At 49.9% G+C, this 17,042-nt stretch overlaps 1 protein-coding gene across 1 annotated transcript in view; it reads right to left on the bottom strand.

The window, feature by feature from the left end:
* Positions 1-2,022: 2,022 nt before the first annotated feature.
* itga8 (integrin, alpha 8) overlaps positions 2,023-17,042 on the bottom strand; it is a 51,283-nt gene continuing 36,263 nt past the window's right edge. Inside the window, 9 exon segments of the mRNA XM_049026299.1 lie at positions 2,023-4,122; positions 6,114-6,236; positions 6,667-6,768; positions 7,876-7,989; positions 9,352-9,468; positions 10,393-10,551; positions 13,048-13,153; positions 13,719-13,799; positions 15,836-15,915. Of these exon segments, the coding sequence (XP_048882256.1) occupies positions 4,039-4,122; positions 6,114-6,236; positions 6,667-6,768; positions 7,876-7,989; positions 9,352-9,468; positions 10,393-10,551; positions 13,048-13,153; positions 13,719-13,799; positions 15,836-15,915 (966 nt within the window). The 3' untranslated portion in view covers positions 2,023-4,038.

Raw genomic sequence — 17,042 nt, forward strand, 5'->3', positions numbered from 1 at the left:
GTATCCCCTTCAAGTGGTGTGAAGTCTCCACAATGGCAAGTAAACAAATGTCTTTTTTACGGTTTTGTAATCTGAATTATGTCAAAGCCTGTTATGTTTGTTACCTTGAGGAGCTGCTTTTGTCCGAAGCAGCATGTAAGTAATAACGACTGTGCAGGGTCAGGGGGGATCTCTGCTGCAGCTGGGGTTATGGGATTTGAACCAGCAACCTTCTGATTACAAGCATGGAGTATTAACCCACCGTATAACAATATAATTTCTCAGTTTTAACATTTGATTTGGTGTTTTTTTTGGCTTTGTATGAGTTGCAAATCATTGCATTCTTTTTTTATTTACATTTTACACAGCGTCCCAACGTTTTGGAAACAGGGTTGTATTACGTGCCTTTGTACCTATGGGTGTGTACTGTCAGCTGCTCAGGACGGCCGCCGCTTCGGGAAAGAAGTTGTTGTTGTGCCTCGTAGTCCCGGTTTTTAATGACTGGAATGTCGTCCCAGAAGGGAGAGGCGGAAATATCGAGTGGCTTAGGGTGAGTGGGGTTGGCAGCGATCGTACTTGCTTGTTTTTTCAGTATGGAGGGGGCTCTGGAGGGATGACAGGACACAGATGACGTGTTTGTTATCTGTTGCACTTTCTTGATGATGTGGTCAGTTTTGTTCTCCCGTTTACAGTCTTGGAAGATTATTGCTCCCAAGAATCTGAAGGACTTCAATGTACTAACTGTTGAACTGTTTATAATTGGGTGCGTGGGCAGGCTTCTCATAAAGTTTACAATTACGTTTACAGTCTCTCCATTATGGAGTTTAACGGTTGGGTCACTGGAGGTGCAATTACGGCGACAGCGGTAGTAGAGAAGAGGACTGATCACACAGTCCTGTGAGACTCCAGTGCTTCATATATCATCTCTATTTTTAATTAAAGGCATGTGCTAAACTTGTAATTAACTACCAGTGTTATCTTGACCATGCAGATTTTGTTTCAATGTCTGCAGGGAAAACTCTGGAACTTTCCAAATGAACGTTTTCCGCTCTGCATTTTTTTTAAATATATCTTTAAATATAAAGGCGGTAACGATGACCTCTTGTGGTTAAACGTGCTATAGCAGCTACTTTGAAGTCAATTTCCTCCCGCAAAGTCTGTACGTTACCGCCGTCTACCATTTACCTCACACTAATGTAAAACATCAACGTTTTACATTTCAATGGGATCGTATCAAACTAACTGGGGAATAAATCAAACACCGCTGCAATATATCACACATTTCCTAAACATAAGAAACCACAGTTAGAATGATTTATGCAATGATGCATGATAGATCACGGCAGAGAATACTGAAACTTTGAATCGGGCCAGGAATTTTACATAAGCGAATATCCAACAATGTTTGGAAGTATCAAGCAGCAGACCAACGGGAAGACGGATGGCATCACCTCGGAGGCGGCTAACTTTCGCTTTTTATTCCCTTGACCGTCGTCCGTAACAACCTCCATGACCACGATCTAGCCACGTCTTTCACTTTCCCCGTGATTTCCACGGGGGAAAACAGGGGCAGGATGAGCGCTTCACCGTCCAGACCCCGAATCCCGCGGGGACGCGCTTTGTCTGAGTCGGGGAGTCCGGCCACGCTTGGCATGGAGCAGAAACTTTGAATTTAAACCAAGGAAAAAGCAAACATACTTGGATGGGCTGTAAATCAGTCGAATTTCTTGCTATATTACAAAAGTCTTCCTCTTCACGTAGAGAAGATGGAAAAAAATAAAATTGCTGAGCAGAGCAATGTAATGTTGGTTCTGTGGTGCTTAAAAGTCACATTATAGTTATTTAGGCATTTTGATGGGCTTTGGGGACTGGAATTAAGCAACATTTGCTGTGGTACAGCACCTTCCTGTAGAGTAATGAAGTCCTGCACAGAGCTAATCTTCTTAATAGGACCGTATAGACTGTCTGTGGCTGTGTAACTGTGTCTGTAACTGTGTCTGTGCATCAGAGTGAGTGTCAACATTTCCAAGAAGCAACACAAGCCAAACTGGTAAGACATTTTAATATATCTGAATCCTTCCATACAAATAAAAAAAATCAATTTAAGAAAAATGACAATATGGAACAGCGTGTTTGTATTTTATATACATAGAAAAAACATGGAACAAAGTCAGACTTGTACATTTTAACGTGGAAAGATTTAACTGGAATATAAACTCTGAATTCTGAATGGAAGCAGAGTGGAGAACCAGAGATCCATCGTGTGAAAGGAGCCAGTGAAGCTCTTTACTGCGCAGAGGGCAAGATGGTCCTCCTGTCTAATGGGAGACTCATCCTAGCGGAAGATTCCATTAAAAAGGTTATCGTTTCGCTAAAAGGGCTTTATCTCCTGTGCAGCACCTGTGTCTGCCGCAACAAATTATCACGGATGGAATTTAATTTTACCGCTTGTGCCTGAGACACACATGAAATTTTAAAAATCAAAATTGCTTCTGGGATAGGCTCCGGACCCCACCGCGACCCAGTAGGATAAGCGGTTTGGAAAATGGATGGATGGATGGAAAATAAAAAAATCCAGAGAAGCGGCGTACGCTGCATTTAATTCTTAACGCTTGTGTGAAATAAAGTAGGTTTGGGCTTTAAAGGAGTTTCCCTGTTACACTAATGGAAGACGAGTTCAGTTAAAACATCACAAATACATCTCTGCTTATTGAACATTATATACAAAACAACCTGAAACAGTTAAAAAATCAAGGAACACCAGTGTAGACACACCTCAGGGATTTATAAAACCTCACAGTATTGCACATAGATTTTATACTTAATTATATATACCGTCCCCTGTGAGTTTGCAGTCATGGAAGGACTGGACAGCAACATTGGGGCGATTCCAGATCAAACCTCAAATCAGTTTCGGCTGTGAGTACAAACAATCACATACAGTAGACATTTAAAGTATTCTGGACGGAGCAAATCCCATAGACAAGGTTTAAAATGTTAATCTACATCCTCATTCTGAATTGCATGTTTTCCTTAGTTCTATTCCAAGGTTTAAATAATCTAAACTGCTGGTTAATAATATAGAACAATACTGGCTGTTTTTAACATATCAAAGCACTATGAACATTGAAAGCAAATACCTTTGAAGGGAGTGAAAACGTTTCAAAGAGTTCTGTAACATGAGAAATATAAAAAATTCTGTTTGGTTTTCTGGTCATACTTATTATTATCGGGATACTTTGAGCGCTATGCCCCCTGCTGTCCAGTGAGCGGAACAGATAAAATTTTTTGGAAAGTCCTTCTGGATACACATTCATGCATGGAAACTTCCTCTGGATACAGTTTGCATAGAATAATTTGTCGTGTATGATTTAATCTCGAAAGTCAGACTCGTAAAAGAATCCGAAATCCGAACGGAGACAAAAACGGACTGATTTGTTGTGTCTCTGATTCAGTTTAGTCCTCATGGCACCAGCATTTCTATTATGTTACAAAAAAACAAGCAAATGATCTGATAACCAGCCTTGTATAACAACAAAGGGTGCAGACAAAGTTCTCTCAGCATGGGGGGGCATCTATCTTCTGCTGTCGGATGTTAATGGAAGCTGAGCCAGACTTTTCCATGGGAGACCATCGGAGTCCGGACTTGCTGGGAAAACGAGAGAGGTAGAGTGGACCAGTTGTGCTTGGTACAGTATCAGAATTGTTTTCTGAAGAGCTGACTGGAGGGACAGCACTGTCCTGTTCCACTGCGGTTTTGAAACTGGAGCTGATAACCCGAACTGTGCTGAAGCGCAGCAATCGCGCTTCAAAACGTCTTCCAAAGACGCGATGACCCCTGCGATCTGGGGGGCCGCCTGCAGTGGTTGCAGTGCGGGCGACCGCTCAGCACAAATTGCCCCATGCATTTCCAGGGGATCACGGCACATTGAGGCTCAGCCTGATTGCAATCCGCCTCACAAATGCCTGTTTTATGGTGAGGATAGTTTTGTGGGGGGTGAGAAACTGGAACAAAGTTGTTTTTTTTTAATCTAGAATTTTCTGTGCACTGGTGACCTGTCACGCCTCGGACTTCTCCGACGTCAGCTGCTCCCGGTCCGACACGTCGTCCTTGGGAGGCCGGGCTCGGTCGAAGAAGCCACACTGCGAGGAAAATAAAGCCATTGGGTCATTGGTTAAAATTCTTTACGACATTGTTCATTCCCTGCCTTGTGTCGTAGTTCCAGGACAGTCTCCACCCCCCCATGACCCTGCACAGGACAAGCGAGAAGAGAAAATGGTGAAGCCCTGCTGCAGATTTGTTACCCAAGGTACAAACAACAGTAATGTGGTGTAAAATGTTCTCAGAGTCTATTTCTGTACCTTAATAGGTACAATTACCTACGGCGAAGGGTACAATTAGCAGACCCTTGACAGTACAGCCCCGGTGACAAGTAATTACAAATTGGTACCTATTTTTCTGACAGTGTAGATGGATGGAGAGTATAGTGGATCTGTACTAGGATGGCTGGACCAGTCGAGGGATTCCTGCACATCTTCCCATTACCATGGTAACGGATGGCTCCGCCCAGTGGAGGTGGTGGGGACGGAGTGGCTCAGGTCCAGGAAGGTCACATGATCACTACCACTTGTCTCTTTAAGTGAACCTCTCCAGTTCGCTCCCAGACAAAAGCGGTGGCTTGGGAGGGGCCTTCAAATCCAGTTAACAGGAACGCTCTGGGTTCCCCACTGGGTTCCCCACTCCAGTTAACAGGAACGCTCTGGGTTCCCCACTGGGTTCCCCACTCCAGTTAACAGGAACGCTCTGGGTTCCCCACTGGGTTCCCCACTCCAGTTAACAGGAACGCTCTGGGTTCCCCACTGGGTTCCCCACTCCAGTTAACAGGAACGCTCTGGGTTCCCCACTGGGTTCCCCACTCCAGTTAACAGGAATGCTCTGGGTTCCCCACTGGGTTCCCCACTCCAGTTAACAGGAACGCTCGGGGTTCCCCACTGGGTTCCCCACTAAGGCACATGCTAAGAGCTGGCCTGTGGACGCTAAAACCAGCTCCCGTTTGCACAAGAGCTCAGAAACAGATGAATGTACACATCCATCCATCTTTTCAACTGCTTATTCACTACAGGGCTTGTGGGGGGCTGCAGACACCAAGGGGAGGTTTTGGGATTTGAGTCACCGAGGCAACAGCACTAACCAGTGAGCATAAACTGGGAAGTGGAAATGCAAACAGCTGTAGCACTCTTCAGGTACCAGAAACACAAAAACAGATGCCGTCTCATCAATTTTACTTAGTAAAATGTATAAGCAGACAGTGCTGTACCTAGAGAGCCCCCTAACTTAATGTCACCGTGGCCCCCTCCGGCGTTTTTTTACATACAATTTTCTGTATTCAGGAGCCACCCTGTCAAGGGCTGGACCCCCTGAAACTGTCAGAGTATCTATGTCCCTACTGTGCCCCTGCAGCCGGGATGCATTAAATAGGGTATATTTGTGAAATTCATTGGTATTAATTGATAATGCTGAGGGATTTAACTGGAAACCAGCTGGCCCCAATATACCATCAGGAGGCGTAAATGCAACAGGTAATTAGGCCAGTTTTCAGCACGAGAAAAGCTTCTGAAAGAATTATGGGATGCCTCAGATAAGGAGCTCATATTGTTTACATGCATCACAGTCCTACCATTTTAAGGAACTGAGTGAATAAAGATAGACTGAGCTCTCAAGTCTGCCAGTCAGAGGCATGAAGTATCAGCGCAGGGCTCAGGGCTCCGGGCAGACAGGAAATCCCACCCAGGGTCTTACTGAGGCATGACAGTGCAGCCCCAGATGCATAAACACAGATAATATCGACACGGGTCATTAAGACAGGGACTGCTGAATCATCTTAATTTTGCCTCACAATGCTTTTCTTTGCTTGGGGGGGGGTCCACCCAAATCTCATTCATTTAAACAAATAAATGCAGTCGCCAAGGCTGTCTGTCTTGCCATAATCCTTTGAAATTCAACCAATAAAAAAGATCACAGTTTTTACCCGCTTATAAACACAGCGTCTTCGAAGGTTCCGGAAAGCCCCAGGACAGGGATGGGGGGAAAAGGTTTGTGTAAGACGAGGGCAACGATGCGGAATGTAACGGACCTTCCACATGACCAGGGTGAGGATGGCCAGGACCAGCAGCCCCAGCAGTACAGCCAGGATGATGACCCACAGCGGGATGGCGAAGGAGACGTCAGGGGTGGCCCACACCACGAAGGTGCCGATCTGTGGGGGGCACAAGGGATTGGTCAGCAACATCTCAGAGATCACCCACACACACCGCAGCAAAGACAACTACGGTCTGCATCCACATCAGTATTTCAACCACTTGACTCATGGTTACTATCTGCACGCAAAAACATTCACCCAGTAGGATCCACTCATGGCCAGGAATAGCGTTTCTCCAGACGCTTCCGAACGTTGGGTGACCCCAAACCGGGGCAGGGTGGGCTCCTCTGAAGGATCCTGGTGTTTATGGCCGTTATGGGATTTGGACGGGGCTTCTCCTGGTCCGGAGGCCCCGGGTCAGAGGATGCTAAAGTGCTACTCTTAAACGTTTCCCCACCAGTACCACGCAGGGTGTTCCACCAGCAATCCTCCTGAGAAGGAGTAGGGAAATCCGAACCCCCCCAGCAGACAAACACAGGGTACTTACGGACTTGGCCTCCTGAGGGAGCCTCCTCTGTTTGATTCGATAAGGCATGCTTGTTACTCTGAAATAGGCGGTGGAGTTGAGCAGATAGGGGTCATTGTGCCTCTGAAAGGAAACAGTCATATTGACACGATTACAAAGAGCCCACATTGAAAGGGCAAAGGTCACAATAAGCGTTAATGACCTCAGGCTGCTGCTGGGGGCAGAGTGAGCATTAAATAAATGACAACACGAGAATCGGTCCCTGCACTGGATATGCGCCTGGAAGACTGATGGACAGACAAGACTGTATTATAATGTGAATTTCTTTCCCCAGAGTTCAAGTTTTGCAAAAAGGGACAACTTGCAAATACGAGACTGTGAACATCCCACGAAAGTACACAAGTACAAGCTAAAGGGTATAAAAGGGTGCAGCGGTGGGGGGAGGAGGGGGGGTCCAGGAAAAGAGTGAAAACGCCAAACTCAGTCAGAGGGACCCAGAGAGACTGCACTTCTGATGCCTGACAGGAACGGCCCCCACAACTTCATGAATTTATTACAGTTTCCAGACAAAGACAGCCTGATTTTCTGCAGAACATCACAAATCCGAGGGGCTGAGGGGCCTGAATGTGTGATTTCCACTTCGACGGCATAGTTCCCCCTCGCCAGAAGGGAAGTGAACAGTCATATTTTTCTTCATATATAATTTGAATTGGAATTATCTGTCCATATTCCCGGCCACATTCCGAATGCATCATGTATTTGGGAGTGTTTTCCCATCTACTCCAGTGTTATTTTAGGCTATTACTGATCTTTAATGTCCATACATATCATGTTGCATTTAGTGTCTTCTGTGTATTTAGCACTATGTCCGGCAGGAAACATGAAACTTAGACATTTATTGTACTATGGACACATTGCAATAAAACATCCTTGACCCCATCCAGTACTGGGAGGCGACACTACTGAGTACATACATGTACATGATCTAGAAGCTTCTGAATGGTTGGACGGAAAAATGTCGTGCTTTTGTATTTGAGTAAAATGGTACCCAAAAATGAAGGTCTTTTCTCAGAAATCTGAGGCCTTGACCTCATTCCGTGCCAAGGGTTACTGCAGACTCATTTCCTATAACTTTGTTTGAGTTGCAGAAAAACAGGAGACAAGACTTGAAGAGGATTATGGAACTGAAGTTGTCCTCCAATCCTGTACCCCAGAAATGGGGCTTCTTACCTGCAGGAAGGTCTGTGCCCAAAGCCGCGAGCGGACCTTCAGCACGGCACTCTGACCTCGCTCCAGCCGGATCACGTGACACGTCACCACCAGACAGTGGACATTACTGCAGTTCTGGAGAAATTGTGTTTGTTAGTTTCACCTTCCACACACAAGGCGCACTCTGCGCTATAGCTACCCCTGGCCCCTTCCTCAGGAATGCGGGAATCATGAGAATATTTAGTGTTAAGCGTTCACATCTTTGCTGTGGATCAGGGCAGTTACACGCCAAATTGACCACCAGTGCTGCCCATGTGAAGACAAGACCCTTAAAGCACACAATGTTTTATGTCTGTCTGGCATTTTTGGTTCAGAAATAAATCAGAGAAACCACTGGACTCTTCCTCATAAACTTGGTCTCTTCTGAAGAGATTTACCCACAATGCTTCAGAACAGAGATGGTAGGACCCAAAAACACTTTTTTCTGCCTCAGACCTATTGTTTGTGACAAGGCTGGACCCGTTTGAGATGCGGTTTCCTTCCCAGAAAACTATTCATGAAAAATATCACCTAAATAAATAGAGTAAAACAAGTACACAGGGAAACAGACCAAGACACTCCTCAGGCTGGACAGTGTCGTCCTGGGTAATGACTTTGGCTAAATAAATAACAGCGTGACCAAAACCACTCAGGCAGAGTTTATTTTATTAACCTTCCCTTTAAACACTGTACCTGGCAGCTGCGCCATGGGACATGATGCCGACGTGTATGAAACCGTGGAAGTGACCTCTGACCTCAGCCATCGGACGCTGAGGTGTGATGGGGGGGGGGGGGGGTCTGCTTCTCGTCAGCGCCCAGCTGAGCCCCACGTCAAGCGTCCGGATGTGGCATTAGAGGAAAGAGTGTTCGTATGCTACCCTGCCTGGACTCAGCATCACCGGGGAGCCTGAGGTATTTACAGTGCGAGTTGGGGGGGGGGTCGCAGAGGTCACTATAAACAACAGTGACCTTCTAAACACCAGTCTCCCCGATCCCTCCAACTCCGCGACGTCATACAGGCCTGAGAGGCAGACTGCGCGCCCCCAACCCACTTCCCCTGCTTTGAGGTGGCCTGTGTGTGATTTGTGGCGAGAGGGTGGGGAGTCGCTCGTCAGGCATTTTAACCAGATGCATGTTTAGAGGGAAAGGCGTCCCTGTCACGGGCGGAGACGCACAGACCCCGCCTCAGTCAGCACGTCTCGCGGACCCAGTTTCCATGACGACGACAGGACGGAAATCTTTAGTCGACGGCTCAAACGTCGGTGTTAACACTCGTGTCTCAGTCAGGGAGAGACAAACACGGCCCCCGTTTCCCTGCGAGGGTTAAGCAGTCACAGCGCCACTCAGTGGCCCGTTATTTAATGAGTTCCCCAATGTCCTGTCTGCAAGAGTGACTAAGCGGGGGAGGTGGTGCGGGGAGGGTGGATGAGCCGCAAAAATTGTGGGGGGGTTACGTACCAGCGTCTTCCCGCTGTAGGTCTCAGCCGTGCTGACGGCCCTCTTCTTCCGGGAGTGGGGGGAGCTTGTGTTGCGGAGGAATCCCAGCAGCTCGGGGGTGTCCTGGAGCCTCGATGTCTGCACACACAGGGGGTGTCATTAAGACACATTCATCCAGTTTCACACATACACACACACACAAGCAGCCCTCTGCATCTGCTCTGTCGCACAATAACGGGACGCAGGCCCAAATACACAGAATGCCATGATGGTTCCTCTCAGTCTCCAAGCGTAAGCTGAGCCGGAAGGCAGATAGAACTAACAGCAGCCCCAGAGTCCAGGAACGCTCATCATCCTCTCAACTGAGGAACAGGGGTCCCGTTCGCTCCAGAGTGCGATTTCCTGTCCTCTGGATACCACAGCCAGCCCCCCCAGTGCTGATCTTTATCTTCCTTCTTTTGGGGGGGAGGGATATAACAAAGGGGAAACCTCTTTCTCTCAGAAACCCAGATGGTCACAGTTCAGGGGCCACATCCTACACCCGACTCGTTGGGGCATGAGAACAGGTGACCCATTGGAACCCCCCCCCCCATCCCCATACATGCAGACATCCCTCCCCCAGAAAACCACACCGATGACCAGGGTCACCCACAGGTCCCCGTAAAGGAGGCAGCATAAAAGTCCCCCCCTAACAGCACCAGGCGAATCCGATACACAGGGGAGGCTTTAATGGCCGGCGGCTGCAGATGCCGGGGCCCTCCGAAAAGGGAGCCTGGGGCCCTCAGAGCGGCCCTTTCCGCGGGGCTCCTCTACAGATTGTGTTTCTGCTCCTTCCCTTTGATGTCGTTAATGTGAGGTGGGCGGCTGCGAGACTCATTTCCCATCAAAACCAGCGCTTGATCTGGCCTTCAAAGCCTTTCCAGGACCCCGAACCCAATCAGACTGAACGGCAAGACCTTCCACGCTGAAAAAGAGCTACATCTGTGGCAGGTGTTCCTGCAGCACTGAGTACACGCTCCCACACCTGATCGCTGCTGTGTTCCTTTGGGGGCGGAGTCTTACCTCAAGGTCCAGAGGGTTTAGCGAGCTGTTAGTCCTGCAGCTGAGCGGCCCCTCGGTCAGGACCTCCAGCGGATAGAGCAGTGGCTCATCCTTGTAGCTACTTGGCCAGCCGACCTGCAGCAGCGTGTCGCTCACAGCGCTGGGGCCCTGGTTATGGAGCTGAGGGGAGACACGCCGGGGAGGGGGGGGGGGTCAGTGTGGAGGGACCAGGCCAGACCAAGGGTAACGGACACACAGGTGCACAGGCAGGACAGTTTACTGGTAGGTATCAACCACACTGAACTGGAGTAGGAGGAAAACCAGTAAGCCCAATCTGGCCTACACTAACGGCTATCCCTAGTGTTCGGGGGGGGGGGGGGGGGGGGGTATGTTTTCCCAGGCCTTGAGTTGGACATTGGATGGGGGGTGGGCAAATCTAACCCCTCCCACCACTCCGGATAGCAAGGGACCCCAAGGTGGAATTTTCTCAGGGGCCACAGAATTCCATGCCACCCCCCCCCCTGCATCTTCTCAATTCCGTGTTCGAGTTTCATTCCAAACGGTTCCCTTGGACAAAAAATATTCACCAAATATAGGCAGTGCGCATGTTATTTCTGCTCTCATATTTGGCAGTGCTGAGTGATTAACAGGAGAACACGACACACAAACCCTGGGCCAGAACGTGCGTTAACCATGCAATACTCTGAGAGGCCTGATGGTGGCGACAGAACCAGCATTCAGAGCAAAATATGTCACCATCACTTTCCTCCGTCCCAGATCCCTGTTAACTAGACTAAATGACAAAACCACGGACTGGTAATCATTTCTGCATTTAGCAGATGGTTTTTTTTTCCTAAGCAATGGGCAATTGAGGAAGCAGGGTGAGCCCGTCCCTGGGGCCACTGGGGGTTAAGAGCTTCTCTCAGGAGTTCAGCAGTGACATCACTTTACCGACGATGGGATTCAAACTGACAGCCTTCTGATCAGGGGCAGAGCTGCCTAATCCGCTGAGCTTTAATGTAACGTAATGGAGAGAAACGCGTGACGCATTGCCAGCCTCCTGTCCACAGTCAGAGGGGACGTTGATGCAGGTCGTCCAGAGCACAGCATGTTAACTTAGATCTCTACCTTCCTGATAAGATCCTTAAATGGATGCTGAACGTGAAACAGCTGCTACAAATCTGCAAAAATTACCACAAATTTAAATGATCAGCGGCAGTAAACAGCAGATTTGCTGCGGAGGCGCCCCCTGCTGGCCCAGGTATGGTAATATCAGGCAGAAACGCACCTCAGACAGCAGCACGAGACTCACCGAGAGGGAAGCACTGCTTTGCCGGAGCCCGTCACCAACGTAGAAAGTGTAATGCTAGCGTGAGAGAGGCTCGTCAGCGCCCCCTGCAGGCCGCTGCTAGGTAGGGCCCCACTCGGTCCCTCTTTGTGTATCTTTGCTGCAGCTGCCTTATTACTGGGGGGCTGTCTGGCTTTAATCCCTCAGGACCGGATGCCCCAAAAGGCTCTGTTTTTACAAAATAAGGATGTCGCTGTTTCAGTTTTACTGTCCCCACCCGCCCCCTCCCCCCGTCAGCTGTCCCCCTCCCAGTGTCTGCCCTCTTATAGTGCTGGGAATCATTCCCACATGTGAGTTCTGCTATTTTCCGGCACCGACGGCCGTCATCCATCACTTAAGTGTGTTACACACACCCCCACCCCCTCCCGCTACATCTCTGATCAGTCTCATCCTTACCAAGTTGACTTATGGGAGCCGGTGTGACCCCCCCACATGGCCCATGGTGCGACACTGCGTGTAGATGGCAGCAGGGTCACATGATCTCCCCGCCTAAATGAACCCCGGGTCCAAGACTGCACCCTCCACCATCTCCCAAGACCCCGGGCTCCAGTGCACTTAAATACCGCGGTACAGTCGGCCTGTGCTTCATTAGGGACAGAGGAGGAAGGCGAGGGGGGCTGGGGGTGTCGGAGGCGGGACTTAAAGGCAGCCGAGTCACTTGCTGTGAAGCCCCCGACCGCTTTGAAGTGTAACTTGATGTTGGGGGGAGGGGTTCCAGTGCGGTTCCTGAAGGAGGGCACTCAAATGCTCTTTAACAAGGACTGCGAGGGAGGGGCAGTGGCTGGGGGGAAGTTTGTTGTGTAGCATACGCTCAAACGCGATTCAAAAGGGTTCTAACTGCGGTGCTGCACTGGATTCACGGGAAAGGATCGCGTTGCAGGCCGAGGGCAACCTGTACAAAGCGCTGCCTCCTACAGGACGAGCAGCAGCCCTGCAGCGCTGTGAGACAGTGCAGCACAGACGCCATCGGCACCTCGGCGTGGCAGGAGGGAGCAGGAGACTCACAAACATGATCAGCATCCAAGAGGATCGCTAAGGATCCGACTCTCCTCTACAGAAGAGCAGATGCCCTGGAACACAAAGGCCATTAAGGCGCTTCATGACACTGCACCGCTCAGGCTGCTACGTTCTATAAACACTTATACGTTTTATATTACACAACTTTATAAATGTTTGAAAGGTTTATGTGTTAATTATCTGTCCCCAGAGGCCAGAGTCAGGTACCTTTCCACCGCGAGTGGTTCACACGAAACGCAAGAACACTCTGGAGTCAGTGGGTTTATGGAAGCGTGGACCATGGAGGGCATGCAGGAGCAGATGGGCGATACCTCATAGATGTGCAGCACCTGGGGGCCCACGTCCCCCTCCTTCACGGGCTTGTCTTTGGGCTCCCAGCGGGGAAAAGGCAGGACCACTTGAGCTGGGTGGGATACCCTTGGGAGGGGACAAACATAGGGTTAGGGTTCCGCAGCCAAGACCAACACAACCCCCCCCGGACGCACACACACACACACGCTGGGCCCTTTTAAGAGTCAGTTTGTTTCCCATCTCCTTCCCCATGTGATCCGGCAGACTGGAGGCGGCCCTGCCAGCTCCGGCCCATGTGCGGACAGTTAGCCGCCCGCTATTCTTAGCAGCACGCCGCCGCTCTCTGGCAGAGCTAATCACAACACGTTGTTTGGCCGAGTCGCGCTGATTCATTTCCCTCCAACTTAAACATGTTTCCTCCAGGCACGGGGGGGGGGGGGGGGTTGTTGATAAAGTCTCTGCAGCTACACGATGCAAATCTGTACATAGCTTAAAAAGGGGAGAGCATGCTGCAGGCTTCCGTCCGTTACTAAACTTAACAGCGTTACTATATTTAACGTCATTACTAAAGCTAGGTTGTCTGACCAGTCCTGGTCTATGTTTAGACACTCTGTCTGACACCGTGGACGCAAATAACCGCATTTTGAGGGCCCGGCAGGTGAAAGGGAGGGGGCAGAGCCCCGGTACCCACCCCCGGATGTCAACACGGGCCACCGCAGAGATGTCCAGCGTCAGGCTCACTCGATTGCTCTCCGAGTTGTCTTTGTTGGAGCTGTGAACGGAGAGGGATGGTGTTAAGTTGAACAACTGAAAACAAGGCGTGACTGACACCATGACTGAACCAGGTGTTAAGGCAGACAAAAGGCCGCTTTCTGCTACAGACCGATGGCTTTCATTAAGATATTATTAGTACTGAAGACGGGGGTCTCTGGGGCGTCTCCGCTGGCTGTCGTTTGTCCGTAAGTTGCCCCCATGTGCCACAGTCTCTCAAGTCGAAAGTCTTCAATAGTCTTTGTATTTACGAAACCACAAAATTCCCAACAGACCAGAAACTTCTCCTATTCACATCTCCTCAGGACAAAAAAAAAAAAAAACCGAATGCTGAGTCAATTGAAAGGAGCCGTTGTGTGACAGGCAGAGACACCGAATCACAGCCAGACATGTTGGTGACTCGTACATTTCTGGTTGCCTCGGCACCCAACGCCAATTAGGCAAGATATGGCAAAGGCCTCTGTTGGAGGACAACAGAGACCGGTGGTGGATCAGCAGGCTCAATTTGTGCCTTTAATCTCGGCCTGTGAATGATTTTCATTCGTCTGGCTGAAAACGTGACAAACATCTACAGAAACGATTCAGATGTTTTTCGGCGCCAAGACACCATGGGGGTCGAGTGGATCACAAACGTGACGAAGATGAAGAGCGCAGTGCCACCAGTGGACGTCCAATACGATCCAGGGGGTTTTAAGGTCCTGACTTTAGAAAGGGCATTCATGGAGCACATGATCCTCACCATAGTGTCTTCCGGAGAGGCAGCCCACAGTCCCCCTGTCAGGACAAGCTGAGGAGAGCCTGCTGTGTGTCTGTCCACGGCCCCCTCACTCCCCCACCCCTGCAGCTGAGCCTACAGAGAACCAGGAGATCCAGCAGCTTCGCTCATCTGCGTGACCCCAAGGACTCGAACGGCTTTCATCCTGACGATTAAACTCCGCAGGACACCCGTCTGCCTCCAGTATCCAGTTTCCCTCCGATTCATGTGACCATTACAATTCACACAAACACCCCCCCCCCCACCCCCCAGAATCAAAATCTGGAGGCAAAGTAATCTCTTTGGCCCAAACTCAGCAAAGCGGAGATAGGAGCAGCTCCCAGAAGCACCTTCAGCTGTCCAGTTTTTTATGCCAACTGGGACCCTCCCTGAGCTGCTGCGGAAGTCTTGCATTATGACACAGAGCCATCAAACAAGGACAGGATGTATCGCTCCTCAGCTGTGTTACAGACCCGGAGCCCCGCACCGCCATCACCGTAAAACTGTGGCCCACTGCAGACTGACACGCTCCTGTTACTGCCTGCTCACTTTTTGTGGGACGCCCAACAGCATGCTATGGCCCCCCAGTCAGAGCCATGACTTATGACTTTTCATCTTCCTGTTATAAAGACTGTCTCTAGAGTGCGGGGGGGGGAGGGGGGGGTGAACGGACACAACAGAAAGCATTCATCACAATAACTCCGACCGCAGGCTTACCGGAACACTTTCTGGCGCAGGGACACAGTGTCTGCTGAAACCACTGTGAACGATTACTACCGGCGAAGACGGCTTCTCGTTTACGGACAGCCGGCGGACAGAGCCCCATCTGGGACAGGCCGTGCGTCCCGAGCGGGGAGAGGCGCACCGCCACTGAGACTCAAACTCAAAGACAGGAGGCATGGTACTAAAGCACAGCAAACTATCACCTCTGACTTAGTCACTGTGTTCTTAATGACTGCGCCATCTGCTGGGGGATTCCTAAAACTGCTCATTGATGCTCCCAGAAAATAAGAGGGAAATGCAGATCTGTATGATCAACTTGTGGTGTCACATTCCTAACTCTAGAGGGATTTTCAGTGCCGTTCTCCTCTAAGCTGTCACTGGAAGTCTTCTTCACATAGTTGAAAGATGCCATGTTACCTGGAGGCTTCTCTGGGTTCCTTGACTGAGCAATTTGACATGAATTGTCCCAGTAGATACTGTGCTGTGCCACTGGGCATCGTCGCTGCCTTGTACCCCAGCATACAGACCAGTTACCCCAGAGGCACGAAGGATCTGCTCACCTTCGGATCTGCAGATGGAAGCTGATGTGAGGCCCCACCTCCTCTAGACGCTGGACGGAAAATCGCAGGCCCACGGAGAGCTGGGGGATGGGGGCACAGTGAGGGGGAGAAAGAGGGGGAGAGGAGACACATCAAAGTGTTGCCTGATTACAGCAGAGTCCCCCCCCCAGCACTGTAGGTGCTCAGCATGGAAGACCCGTCTGGACCTTTTCACCATGGAGACCTCGTCCCCGCCCCCCCCTTTGACCCTGTAGGTGCCGTTTCCGGGGAGAACGACAGTGAGCGAAAGACAGGATCTGTGCCTGAGGGAGAGAGGAAGACATGAGGCACCTTGTTACCGTGAGCGAGCTAACGAGACTCAGGGCCATATAACGGCTCAGCGGCTGCCCGTCACGGAGCTGGCCTGCTACCGACCTGACAGAAAACCCAAACAATGACAGAGTCTTAGAAGTTGGTGTGCATTACAGTGCTGCAAAACTTTAAAAGTGGAGGAACGTCACAAAGCCTGCGTCTCAGTTAATAAATTGCAAGAACATCTTCAAAACCCCCCCCCGCGACCCAGTAGGATAAGCAGTCTGGAAGATGGATGGATGGATCTTCAAAACCAGCACTATCCTTGAAACTGCCTTGGAGAACTTCAACGAGGAGATCTGTGTTGAATGGCGTAGAGGAAAGTCACAGAGCTATACTTACGCAAAACACTGACCGCTCAGCAAATTCCTGAGAGGTTACAGCATTCAAACGAAATCTCCCTTCCTCCGTCTGTCCAATAGGGCTGGATATTGTAATGTCTGAGATGTTACCTTGATGAAGCAATCTGAAACACCACTGTGTATATCTGCCTGCCAGCATCTCCATTTAACCTGTCTGCTTACCGGAATGTTCTGCAGCTGCAGAGCGTGAGGGAAATACAGGATGAGCAAGAGCCGTTGACCCAACCATCCACACTGACCCACACCTGACCTGTCGCCTCTGTTCCTTTCTGGACCGGCGCCCCTTGGACTCCTCAGGGGCCACAGACAATTGGGCTCTCCCGCCGTCTCCGGCCTGGAAGCTGAGTCAGGTGATGTTCTCTTCCTCCGGGAGGGAGATGGCAGCTCAAAAAAAATATTTTGCCTTAATTCACTGAGTGGGCGAGACACTATAGCCCCCGTCAAGGGGGGGGAAGAATGTTTCCCATCCATGGAGCAAAGCCAATAAAAAAGGG

This window comes from Brienomyrus brachyistius, chromosome 9 (assembly GCF_023856365.1).
Source record: "Brienomyrus brachyistius isolate T26 chromosome 9, BBRACH_0.4, whole genome shotgun sequence".
In the NCBI taxonomy this organism is placed as follows: Eukaryota; Metazoa; Chordata; class Actinopteri; order Osteoglossiformes; family Mormyridae; genus Brienomyrus; species Brienomyrus brachyistius.